This window comes from Erinaceus europaeus, chromosome 15, assembly GCF_950295315.1.
Source record: "Erinaceus europaeus chromosome 15, mEriEur2.1, whole genome shotgun sequence".
NCBI classification, from domain to species: Eukaryota; Metazoa; Chordata; class Mammalia; order Eulipotyphla; family Erinaceidae; genus Erinaceus; species Erinaceus europaeus.
This window is the reverse complement of record NC_080176.1, coordinates 23,816,366-23,829,162: the sequence shown is the minus strand read 5'-3', so window position 1 is coordinate 23,829,162 and position 12,797 is coordinate 23,816,366. Positions and strand designations below refer to the sequence as shown.

The window sequence follows — 12,797 nt, the reverse complement described above, 5'->3', positions numbered from 1 at the left end:
TAAATTTACAAGTAGTTCTAACATGTCCTCCAACAACACTTGTCTTATATTTTTAATGTATTCACTTCATTTATTCATTTTCAGGCTTCTCCACTTTAAAATGGAGAATTCACAAATGCTGTTGTGACTCGCGTCAAACTCTTTCTCCAGTAAGAAGCAGCCCTAGGGGGGCTGTAGCGCAGCAGGTTAAGCAGCCCTAGTCGGGCTGTAGCGCAGCGGGTTAAGCGCAGGTGGCGCAAAGCACAAGGACCGGAATAAGGATCCCGGTTCGAACCCCGGCTCCCCACCTGCAGGGGAGTCGCTTCACAGGCGGTGAAGCAGGTCTGCAGGTGTCTATCTTTCTCTCCTCCTCTCTGTCTTCCCCTCCTCTCTCCATTTCTCTCTGTCCTATCAACAATGACAACAATAATAACTACAACAATAAAACAACAAGGGCAACAAAAGGGAATAAATAAATAAAATAAAATAATAAAAAAAGAAGCAGCCCTAGGACCTCCCATAGCCTAGCCTCCCATAGGGTCAAAGAGAGCGAATGGGGGACAGGACAGACGGCAACAGTCTGCACCTGGGTCTGTGAGGGGATGCTGGACAGTCCGTGCCAGGACTGACCGCAGCCCCAGGCAGAAGGGGAGACAGAGCCCAGACTGAGGCTTAGGCTGACAGAGTCCAGTCATCCTGGGCTGACAGGGGCCACAGCCCGGGGCACTGAGCAGTGCCCAGGTACAGAGGCACCAGGCAGCAGAACCTGTGCTGGCTGGTCAGGGACTGGCATGGAGAAGCCTACAGCAGGGAGAGCCAGCTCCTGATGGAAATGGACTAAGAGCTGGTCCCAAGAAGTACATTTGTAAATTGCTAGGAGAAGCAAATTGGTTTTGTAAATGTCAACATGCATTATGAAAATTAGCTTCGGCTGCCAAGTTCAATATTATCATTCCATGCTATCTTTCTCTTCACAAGTTAGATAACAGTTCTACAGAGAGTCTTTAAAACAATTCCAGAACAGAGGATTCCATTAATAGTGACTTTTCAAATATTTAACTAAGCTGCTGGATAGACACAGAGAAATTGAGGGGGGAGGTAAAGAGAAAGATAGATACCTGCAGACCTGATGCACTGTTCTCCCTATACCCCCCACCGCAGGTGGGGACCCGGGCTTGAACCTGGATCCCTGTGCAATGTCAGATGTGCACACTAATGGGTGTGCCTTCTCCCTCGCTCTCTTTTTTTGTAGCCCTTGTTGTCATTATTGTTACCACTGATGTTGTTATTGTTGGATAGGACAGACAGAAATGGAGAGAGGAGGGGAAGACAGAGAGGGGGAGAGAAAGGCACCTGCAGACCTGCTTCACTGCCTGTGATGTGACCCTCCCTGCAGGTGGGGAGCTGGGGACTCGAACTGGGATCCTTACTCCAGTCCCTGCACTTTGCGCCACGTGCACTTAACCCGCTGTGTTACCGCCCAGCTCCCCTCAGCTCTTTTTTAATTTTCCTTTTTAAGGTATTATGAACCCTTCTGCCTTAACTGACTTGTCTAGTTTAAACTTAACACCTCTTCCTATTGAACATTATATATAAGTTGCTGCTTGTTCAAAAACCATTTTTAAAAATTTTTATATATTGGATAGAGACAGAGAGAAATCCAGAGGGGGAGGGGAGATAGGGAGAGAGGAAGAGAGAGATGCCTGCAGCCCTGATTCAACACTTATGAAGCTTTCCCCTGGCAGGTGGAGGCCGGGGGTTTGAACCTGGATCCTTGCGCACTGTGATATGGGCACTCAGCCAGGTGCGCCACCTCCTGCCCCCCCAAAAAACATTTTTTAAAAGCACCTTTCATTTTAAAGAGAGCAGTTTGTGCAAAAATCAGTCGTGGACACCGTACAAAGGATTGTTTTTCACCCTGTCTACTGTTTAGAAACAGGCAGAGCGCATAATTCACAGCCATGGGAAGTGGGTTTCTTTGAACTTTGGAGATAAAACAGGAAGTTACCAACCATCTGTCGGAATAAGGCTGCTCGAGCTGGGGCTTAGGGAGCTTCGTATCTCGCTCTCGAATGACCCGGTTGAGGACGTCTAGGTTGGAGAGGTGGGGGTAAGGCTGAGCAGCATTGTCGAACAGCTCCCAAAGAGTCACACCCAGGGACCTGCCGGGGTGGGGAGGAAAGCGTTATTTCTTCCTTTCTCCTTGAGATGGCACACAGTCAACTCTGTGTGAAGGTCGTTAGTAATTCTAGGGAAAACTCACGGCAAGGCGACTAGAAATAGCATTTTCCCATTAAAACCATGATCAAAACAACAACATTTGTGCTGAATGCTACTCTTCAAGTTTTTATTTTTATTTATTTATTTATTTATTTTTTATACCAGAGCACTGCTCAGCTCTGGTATATGGTGGTGCAGGGGGATTGAACCCTGGGACTCTGGAGCTTCAGGCATGAGAGTCTCTTTGTATAACCGTTATGCTATCTACCCCTGCCCATCTCTTCAAGTTTTTCTAGGCAATTACATACCCCGGAACCCCTCCCAAAAAAAAAAAATGAACAGGTGATTAGCATTCTCAACTGTAGGGAGCTGGTTAAATGACTCTCATTTCTAAACCCTAAAAAAATTACTTAAAAGAGTAGGATGACTTAAGAGTTCAGAAAAATTGCTGGATACCAGATAAACATAAGCTTTCTGATGGACAAAAGACTTTTGCCTCCTGACTGAGAAAAGTGTTGAGAGAGAGAGAGAGAAAATGAAATCAGAGCAGCATTATGGTACCTGCAGCACCAGGAATCAAACCAGGAACCTCAGGCATGCAAGTCCCAGGTTCTAGCAGTTGAGCTATTTTGCCAGTTGCCCAGAGGCTCTTTCTGCTGGGAGGAAGTGGCCCCATAGCCCTCGGCCCCTCTTGACCACACGGCAAGGAGGGAGAGGTCCTGCTGGTTGATGCTGGCACAGGGCAGTGGTCCTGCCATAACAGTGTGGCTCTCTGTCTGAGGGCCGCAGGCTAGGCATTCGGCTCAGTCCCCTCATGAAGAAAGTAGCTCTGCTCCTGAAGTGTCATCAACTGCTTCAAATTCAGTTTCACTACAACAAACTCCCCAAGGAGACAGGGTGCCTTCAAGAACCAGCAAGAGCCAAGCCACAAAGACTTTGGGGGTTGAAGCTATCGGATGCAGCCCGGAACCCAGGTACTAATGACAGTGAGACAAACTTGAAAAATCAGCCAGACCACCTACAGCTGAAAGATCAGTAACTGAGTGAAAGAGGTCAACAGAGACTTCAGTGAAAAGAACAGATACGACTGAACAGAGGATTTTAAAGAGGCTACAGCACAGACCTCTTATTTGAGAGACTCAGAGGCAGGAGACACAGGAAGCAAAAGCCCAAGACAGGCTTAGTTAAGACTTTCAGGGGAGTCGGGCAGTAGCGCAGCGGGTTAAGTTTATGTGGCGCAAAGCGCATGGACCGGCAAAAGGATCCCGGTTCAAGCCCCCGGCACCCCACATGCAGGGGAGTTGCTTCACAGGCGGTGAAGCAGGTCTGCAGGTGTCTATCTTTCTCTCTCCCTCTCTCTGTCTTCCCCTCCTCTCTCTAATTTTCTCTGTCCTATCAAACAATGATGACATCAATAACAACAACAATATAAAAAAAAAGACAAGGGCAACAAAAGGGGGGAAAAAAGACTTTCAGGAGGAGGGGAAGTGGTGCAGACGCAGCATTTGAGAACAACACAGAGCTACAAGACTGGAACAATCAAAGGAGCCCCAACAGAGAAACATGAGCAATCCATACCCAAGGATATATCACAGTGACACTGTAAAAAAACCAACCAACCAACCAACAAAAACAAGCAAAAGAGAAGAAATTCTAAAAGCAGTTGGAGGGGAGAAGTCACGTCACCTTCTAAGAGCTTAGCAGACTGACAGCAGTGGAAGCCAGAGGACAGTGGAGTGAGGTCCTCCATGGGCCGAGAGGAGATAACTGTCCTCAAGTAAAAATGTGTTTCAAGAAGGAAGACGACAGAAGAAGAGTATGTCTGAACCTAAAAAGCCTACAGTCTGTGATCAGCAGGCCCCGGCTAGAGAGGGAAACTGAAGTGAAAGGAGTGATCCCAGGTGGAATGCCTCAGGATCAGTGGAACACCGGTGAGCAGATAAAAGGGAACATGAGAATGCCCAATGGCAGCACGTTACGTGCATGAGTGTGTGTGTGTGTGTGTGTGTGTGTGTGTGTGTGTGTGTGTGAGAGTGTGTGTGTGTGAGAGTGTGTGTGAGTGAGTGGGTGTAAAGGATGCAGAAACATCCCAGATCCTTGTGTTATTCAGGAAAAGGGTCAAGATAGGAAGTGTATTAGACTGGGGTCAATGAAGTGTGCATGTCATAATTAATTTATAGGAGAAGCGATAGAAGTACATGAAGAGAGAACTTTTAGCTTGTAGGTTAAGAGGGACAGTAAAAAAACAAATAAAAGTCAATGCAGAAGAAGGCAAGAAGAGGAAAAAAGAACTGCAGTCCAAAACCTAAACTCGCCATTTAGATTTCCATTAAACCGGCCTTCTAGAAAGCACGCGACTACCCAGCAGTCCCTGCAGCCTGGCTTTTCCTTCACTCTAGCAGGACATGTTCACTCAACACCTGCCAGATGCCAGCACCCGTCGTCGGCAGGGAAGCAGACTTGGTTCCTACATCGGTGGAGCTTTCCACTGCCAAGACAGTGAAGCCACTGCAGGGGTGACAACTGCCACGGTGCCAGTACACTGCCCCCCTCACTCCGCTAGTGGCTCTTCTGTTGCTGCATCTCACTCAGCGATTCTCCCTTCAGAAAGCACTTGAGTTGGGACGCCTGGCCCAAGACAGTGGCAAGTCGGCACGTACCAGATGTTGCTGTATTTAGTCTGATCTGCTGTGAGCAGTCTGTCTTGGAAGCTGGTCACTAATTCCGGGGCGGTCCATCGCAGCGGGAAAACTTTTTTATCATCTGTTTCGATATAATCCTCCTGTTTTGTTAGGAAAAACAAAACACACGGGGTTTTTGAATTTGATAGTGCTTTTAGCTGAGTGCAGGGGTTTTCTGCCAGGTCATCCTCAGAAAAGACACTCAACACCCAAAGCATACGTCCAAAAGGAGCAGGCAGGAAGCAGACTTTCTGGGCAGGAGGTGGGTCAGGGTTTCTCTGAAGCCTCCTGGGTTTCCCGGGCTGCTCTCTGAGCTGTGAATGCCCGCTCACTCACCCTTCCTGGAAAGGAGGGTACGCGCTGTCTGAGGCACAGAGCACAGGCTCTGAGCAAACACCTCTGAAAATACGCCAGGCCATGTGCTAGTGGGTGAGTAAGAGAGAGAACAAGCATTGCGGTGCACACGCAGCCCTGCTCAGCCACTGCCAAGCCAGGGGATCCCAGGAAAAGCAGCAAATACAAAATGCCCCCCTTAAAAAAAACAAACCCAGCTCTGGTTTATGGTGACGTGGGGGTGGGGGGATGGAACCTGGAATTTTGGAGCCTCAGGCTTAAGAGTCTCTTTGCATAACCATTATGCTGTCTAACCTGCCCATTTAAAAATTTTTTTATTATCTTTATATATTTGATAGGGACACCCAGATATCAAGAGTGGAGATGTGATAAAGGGAGAGATACACCTGCAGCCCCGCTTCACAACTCTTGAAGCTTTCCCCCTGCAGGTGAGGGCTGGGGGCTTAAATCTGCGTACTTGGTGATTGTAACATGTGCCCTTAACCAGGTGCATCACCACCCAGGGCCCCCCACCTTTTTTTTTTTTTTTTTTTTTTAACCAGAGCACTGCTTAGCTCTGGCTGGTGTTGGGAGTTGAACCTGGGACCTTCGGAGCCTCAGACTTGAAAGCTTTTTGCACAACCACTCTGCTATCTCCCCAGTCCTATGCCTTTTTGTTTCTATGTAGCACTTCCCCCTGGGCTATGGTTCAATGAGACAATGTGTGCTGCTGCATCACAGTGCCTGAGGCATGGAAGTCACTCTGCAGACGAATACCCAGCTTGCACTGACACTGGATTTTAGGCTCACAGCACTGTGGAAAGCTGGCTCCTCAGGTCTTTGGAAGGTCTTCCAAGAGAGAGCAGGCTGCTCAGGAAAATCAAGATCTGAAGGCATGGAGCCAGGAAAAGTGACTTTTACCCCATGTCCTGCTGCCTCTCTCAGTGGGGCATGCACACACAGACAACCCCATCTATTTCTTCACTGATTTCCTTAGGAGGCATGGTTAAAAATCTAAATCTCAGAGACTTGATCCTGAGAGAAGTGTTCATGTTCTCCTTTTTTAAAAAAATATCTTTTATGGGAGTCAGGCGGTAACACAGCGGGTTAAGCACACGTGGTGCAAAGCACAAGGACCGGCATAAGGATCCCGGTTCGAGCCCCGGTTCCCCACCCGCAAGGGAGTCGTTTTGCAAGCGGTGAAGCAGGTCTGCAGGTGTCTATCTTTCTCTCCCCCTCTGTCTTCCCCTCCTCTGTGTCCTATCCAACAATAATGACATCAACAACAACAATAATACCTACAACAATAAAACAACAAGGGCAACAAAAGGGAATAAATATAAAAAAGATTAAAAAAATGTATCTTTTATTTATTGGACAGAGACAGCCAGACATTGAAAGGGAAGGCGGAGACAGAAAGGGAGACAGAGAGACACCCACAGCCCCGCTTCACCACTCGTGAAGCTTTCCCCCTGCAGGTGGGGACCAGGGGCTTGAACCCGGGTCTTTGTGCATTATAATGTGTGTGCTCAACAAGGTGCACCACCACCCGGCCCCATGCTTTCTGTTTTCTATTACCGTGTACCTACGTGAGGTGACAGATGCAGCCTAGACGTATACAGTGCTGCAGTACAGTCACAGCTCAACAAGCCTGGGAGGAAAAAACAAGCCGGACGGAGCCCCAACCATAGTGAACTTCAGCCTACACTTTCCTGACTGTGTCAGGAAGAAACGTTTACCTAGCCTGCAGAGTTCATCACACGGATGGTGATCATTGTTAACCGTCTGTGTGTCCACATTAAACCTGCTTATTATGCCCTTCAATGTTGGCATTCTATGGCCGAGAGATCAGATCTGAACAGGAAGCACCCCTCCCCACTGGCTTACCTTGTACCTGCTGAATCCTATTCCATAGTCTCCCACTTTCACATTTAAGTCGGAGGTAAGGAAACAATTCCGCAGGGCTAGATCACTGCAAACAGAAAGAACGGAGTGGGCATAAGAGTAAGAAGGACCAGCGGTCAGTCAGGATAACGAGACTCAATTGCTATAGAAAAGGACTTTCTGGGAGTCGGGTGGTAACGCAGTGGGTTAAGCACACGTGGTAAGAAGTACAAGGAAAGTACAAGGATAGGCGTCAGGATCCTGGTTCGCCACCTACAGGGGAGTCACTTCACAGGCGGTGAAGCAGGTCTGCATGTGTCTATCTTTCTCTTCCCCTCTGTCTTCCCCATCTCTCTCCATCCTAGCCAACAATGACATCAATAACAACAACAATAACTACAACAACAATAAAAGAAACAACAAGGGCAACAAAAGGGAAAATAAATAAATATAGAAAAAAAAAAGAAAGGATTTTCCCAGCCTGGGGAGATATACCTTCAGTAGCACACAGACTTGCATGCCCAAGGGAGTGGAGGCCAGTCCCAGGGCTGAACAGTGCTCTGGTTAAGGGTGGGGGTGAGGGGAGTTCCTTTGGTAATCAAAGAAGCATATCAAGACTCTGCTTAACAATTAATAATTTAAAGTTTTTTTCTTTAGAGAAAAATGACTATATGCCTTTATTTATTTATTTTTGCCTCCAGGGTTATTGCTGGGGCTCAGTGCCTGTACCATGAATCCACTGCTCCTGGAAGCCATCCCCCTCCCCTTTGTTGCCCTTGTTGTAGCCTTGTTGTGGTTATTATTGTTGTTGATGTCGTTCATTGTTGGATAGGACAGAGAGAAATCAAGAGAGGAGGGGAAGACAGAGGGGGAGAGAAAGACAGACACCCTGCAGACTTGCTTCACCGCCTGTGAAGCGACTCCCCTGCAGGTGGGGAGCCTGGGGCTCAAACCGGGATTCTTGCGCTGGTCCTTGAGTTTTGCACCACGTGCGCTTAACCCATTGCACTACCGCCCGACCCCCTATATGCCATATATAATCACTCACATAACGGAGAAGATCTGATGTATTTTGCAAAAGACTTGACTGCTCAAGTCTTGACCACATCAGTTCTGCCTAGCAGATTTCCTGGCATTTTCAGAGTGACCACAAATAATTCTGTAACACTACGGAATTGTGGGGTTTTGTTTGTTTTCTTTTTTTTCTCTTTTTTCTTTTTGCCTCCCAGGTTATTGCTAGGGCTCAGTGCTTACACTATGAATCCATTGCTCCTGGAGGCTATTTTCCCCATTTTGTTGCCCTTGTTGTGCTTGTTGTAGTTGTTATTGTTGTCATAGCTGCTGTTGTTGTTGGATAGGACAGAGAAATGGAGAGAGGAAGGCAAGACAGAGAGGAGGAGAGAAAGATAGACACCTACAGACCTGCTTCACCGCTTGCTTAACTCCTGCAGGTGGGGAGCCTGGAGCTTGAACCGGGATCCTTATACTGGCCCTTGTGCTTTGCACCATGTGCACTTAACCTGCTGCACTACCACCCAGACTCCCATTTTGTTTTCTTACTAGCATTACTTGTGTCACAAGCCTGGCAATAGTTTATTTATTTATTTATTTTTCTCTAGGGTTATTGCTGGGGCTCGGTGCCTGCACCATGAATCCACTGCTCCTGGAGGCTATTTTTTCCCTTTTGTTGCCCTTGTTACTGTTATTATTATTGTTATTGCTGTCATTGTGGCTGGATAGAACAGAGAGAAATAGAGGAAGGGAAGACAGAGGGGGGGTAGGGAAAGACAGACACCTGCAGACCTGCTTTCACCGCTAGTAAAGTGACCCCCCCCCCCCGCCCCACAAGTGGGGAGCCGGGGCCCAAACCGCGATCCTTATGCTGATTGGTGCACTTTGCACCATGTGCGCTTAACCCACTGCGCTACCACCTGGCCCCCAGTAGTTTGTTTTATAAGCAAGGATTAACAGGGCCTGGGAGGTGGTTCAGCAGGTAATGCACATGTCTTCCAAGCATGAGGCTCTGGGTTCAAGCACCAATGATACATAACAGCAGCAAAGACAGACACAGGTGGAATGCCAAAGATGGTGGGGCAGTGCCTCAGTGTCTCTCGCAGAAATTCAACATGGAAATTGGGTCCGGAAATGGCAAAGAAAGATGGCAGAAAACAAACGGCTAGCACCCCAGGCTCAATCTCTGACACCCCATAAAAAAGATTAGTGAAGTCACAAATTCAAGCATTTCAAGATAATCTATACCATTAATGTTTTTTAAACAATTTCTGAAAATATTCCTTATAATGGAAAGACCCTTACAGAGAAAGCCCAGATCACTCTCATTTCAGCTCTCACTGGTTTATGGTGGTGCATAGGATTGAACCTGGGACTTTAGAGCCTCAGGCAAGAGAACCTCTTTGCATAACCATTATGCTATGTACTCCTGCCGTATATTCACTTTCCTTTAAGAAGAAGCTAATTTCCAATACATATAATTTGAAAGATAAAAACTTTTTCTGTAGGAACTTCCTTCATAGAAACATGACTTTTTTTTTTTTTTTTTGGCCTCCAGGGTTATTGCTGGGGCTCAGTGCCCTGGCTCAGCTGCTCCTGGAAGCTATTTTTTCCACTTTGTTGCCCTTGTTGTGGTTGTTATTGTTGTTATAGCTGTTGTTGGATAGGACAGAGAGAAATGGAGAGAGATGGGGAAGACAGAGGGGGAGAGAAACACAGACACTGCAGACCTGCTTCACTGCTTGTGAAGCGACTCCCCTGCAGGTGGGGAGCTGGGGGCTCAAACTGGGATCCTTACGCCAGTGTTTGTGCTTTGTGCCATAAGCACTTAACCCTCTGTGCTACTGCCCAACCCCAACATTTTTTTAACTGCAGTCCCTAGACAACTCAACTGGCTTATGAATAAAAACATCACCAAACTGAAAAAGGAAAAAGGATGCACTTATAGTTTAAAATTGTAAAAAGTAGCCATCAAACAGGATCCCTACAGGCCCACTTTAAAAATGTTGGCCTTCATAGGCTTGCAGAAGACTAAGAGCAAACCAGCGCTGAAGAGCACAGCCAGCGTTCTCGTGCGTGGAATGCTGGAGCGTGGGCTGCCGCTGCTGCGCCAATAAGACTCCATGTCAGCTCAGCACACAGGTCACGGACACGGTTATATAACAGAGATTAATATTTACAAAGCACTCACTTCACGAAAGGCATTCCTCTCACCTTTCATCCTCACGACCAGCCTATAGGTTGGGTCCTAGGACATGCCCCACCCCCAGTGACAGCTGTGGAAACTGAGGCACAGGCACTAGAGGACCTTGGTGCAGCTCAGTTCAGCTGTGTTCTTCCACAGTCTGGAGGCACCAAGGATCAGCCCTCAACATTGGCACGCATGGTGCATGTGCTTGGCTGCTCCTTGGTCAACAGTGGACCTGGACCTCCTGTGACTCCAAACTCATGTTTACAAGTGGTGGTTTTCACAGAGCTCTAGCCACAAGCCTTCAGGACTCTGGGGGCATCTGGGGGAAACCTTGCTCCAAATAAGACAGGTACTTCCAAGGGGGCGCAAAAGACTCAGCTGGTGTTTTGGAATGACGGAGAGGAGGAAGGGAAGAACAGTCTGCCCCCAGGGGTTGGCGAGTGGGAACCCACAGAGTCGGGTGCCAGCCACTGGACCACAGCCGGGGCTGAACTAGTTATGGGCTCTGCCAGAGGGTCTTTGACGGAGCACCAGCAGCCAGCACTTCTAGTCTCCCCCAACCGATCCCGCTGCAGCTTGCCCTCTTCTCCCTCCTAAGACCCGGATACCGCGCGGGTGCCAGCAGCCAGGCCGGGGCAGGAGTGTCTCCACAGCAGGGCCAGGCTGGCGGGAGCACCCACTGGGCACTTGGCACTTTTCCTCCAGCCACCTCCTCCCCTGACTTTAAGTACAGCCTTCAGACATGTGAGGTCAGACAAAAGATGGTGAGGGCCATCTGCAGAGGGCCTCAGGCCTGCTCTAGGAAACTTCCTTCAGCTTAACAGAGTGTGAGCGGAAGCGGGAAGACCTCCAGGTGCCAGCCATCCTGAGTTGAGGAGGAGGAAAACTATGGCTTGACTGGGGGGAGGCCTCAGAAGCCTGCTCCCGGCCTCCATTCCTAAGTCCCAGTCACATGGCACAGGGGGGTGGGGTGGAGGGTGGGCAGAAGCACTGGTGAAGCAGGAAGAGCTCAGGAGGGCTTCAGATCTTGGCTCGGGGTCCAGAGAGAGAGAGAGCTCAGATGGTTAGAGCTCAGGACCTGCATGCCCGAGGCACCAGAGGCAGCTGGCTCAGTTCCCAGCACCACCTTATGCCAGAGCTAAGCAGTCTCTCATCTCATTCTCTCTTGTTTTGTGATAAGTTAATTTAAAAAAAGTAATAAAGAGAGTCAGGTGGTAGCACAGCAGGTTAAGCGCAGGTGGCGCAAAGCGCAAGGACTAGCAGATGGATCCCTGTTCAAGCCCCTGGCTCCCCACCTGCAGGGGAATCGCTTCACAGGTGGTGAAGCAGGTCTACAGGTGTCTATTTTTCTCTCCTCTTCTCTGTCTTCCCCTCCTCTCTCCATTTCTCTCTGTCCTATCTAACAATGACAACATCAATAACAACAATAATAACTATAACAATAAAACAACAAGGGCAACAAAAAGGGAAAATAAATATTAAAAAAATTTTAAAAAGTAATAATGTCTTAGCTCCAAGACAGAAGAAATGTGCAACTTTCTAAATCAGGTAAGTCAGTGTGGCCTGTTTTCTCTTTCTCTCTCTGTCTCTCAAACACACACACACACACACACACACACACACACACGTGGGGGGGACTCACAAAGATTCTGTGAGGATAAAATAAAAATTGATGTGAAAAGTACCGATAACAAAGGGCCATCTAGATTCAAGAAAACTGGATGGTGTCACTGGATTTGAAATTGTGGACAGCAACCATTCTCTGAAGCGGAGAGCAGCAGAATACAGAGGTGCCACTTCTTCACAGCAGAGGTAAGTCTTGACGTCAATGGCAGGCGTGGGCCAGGAAACACAAACACATCCCGTACAGTCTTCCTTCAAGTTGAAAAACAGGTCCAGTCGCCAGGCTGCCAAGTGAGACAGGCCTGAAAGGCCACCTTGGAGGCTCTGGCTTGGTTCCACAGCCTGTCGCAAGGGCTGTGAGTGGCTGCGGGGACCCAGCTGGGGGAGACTATGCTTTGGGGCCCTGTGCTGATTTACAAGGCAGACACTCTAGCACGAGGGTTCGCCTGTCTCCGGCTCCATTGGAAACGGCTCCGTGCTACTGGGGTCCTTTCCAGGGTCCTTGCCAGCTCTCTGACAGCAACCTGAAACCCCAAGTGGCAAGTCAACTAAAGGTCACATCCTCCCAGGGATTGGCGTATAAACTCTGATGTCATCTTGACGGGAGCACTTCCGGGGAAGGATTAGCCCCATCTGAGAGACGAAATGGGCTCCAGAAGATGAAGTGGTGTGGTTTCTGGTGCATGAGAGAGGGAGAGGGAGAGGGAGAGGGAGAGGGAGAGGGAGAGGGAGAGGGAGAGGGAGAGGGAGAGGGAGAGGGAAAGGAACCCACAAGGTCCACCCTGTGGGCTGGCTTTGCTGGCCACACCACTGGGCCCTCAGCAGCCAAGTAGGTTCTGAAGAGATGGTGCCACTCAGCACTTGGGGTGCAGGAG

The 12,797-nt window shown here is 48.6% G+C and overlaps 1 protein-coding gene across 4 annotated transcripts in view; it reads right to left on the bottom strand.

Moving 5' to 3' along the window:
* LMTK2 (lemur tyrosine kinase 2) overlaps nucleotides 1-12,797 on the bottom strand; it is a 91,335-nt gene that overhangs the window by 10,167 nt on the left and 68,371 nt on the right. For 3 of the 4 annotated variants that reach the window (XM_060173240.1, XM_060173238.1, XM_060173239.1), the window contains exons 8-10: nucleotides 7,101-7,185; nucleotides 4,860-4,981; nucleotides 1,992-2,141 (exon numbers count right to left, since the gene is read on the bottom strand). In XM_060173240.1, the coding sequence (XP_060029223.1) occupies nucleotides 1,992-2,141; nucleotides 4,860-4,981; nucleotides 7,101-7,185 (357 nt within the window). The remainder of the gene's footprint in view (nucleotides 1-1,991; nucleotides 2,142-4,859; nucleotides 4,982-7,100; nucleotides 7,186-12,797) is intronic. The other variant, XM_060173242.1, reaches the window with a different exon arrangement.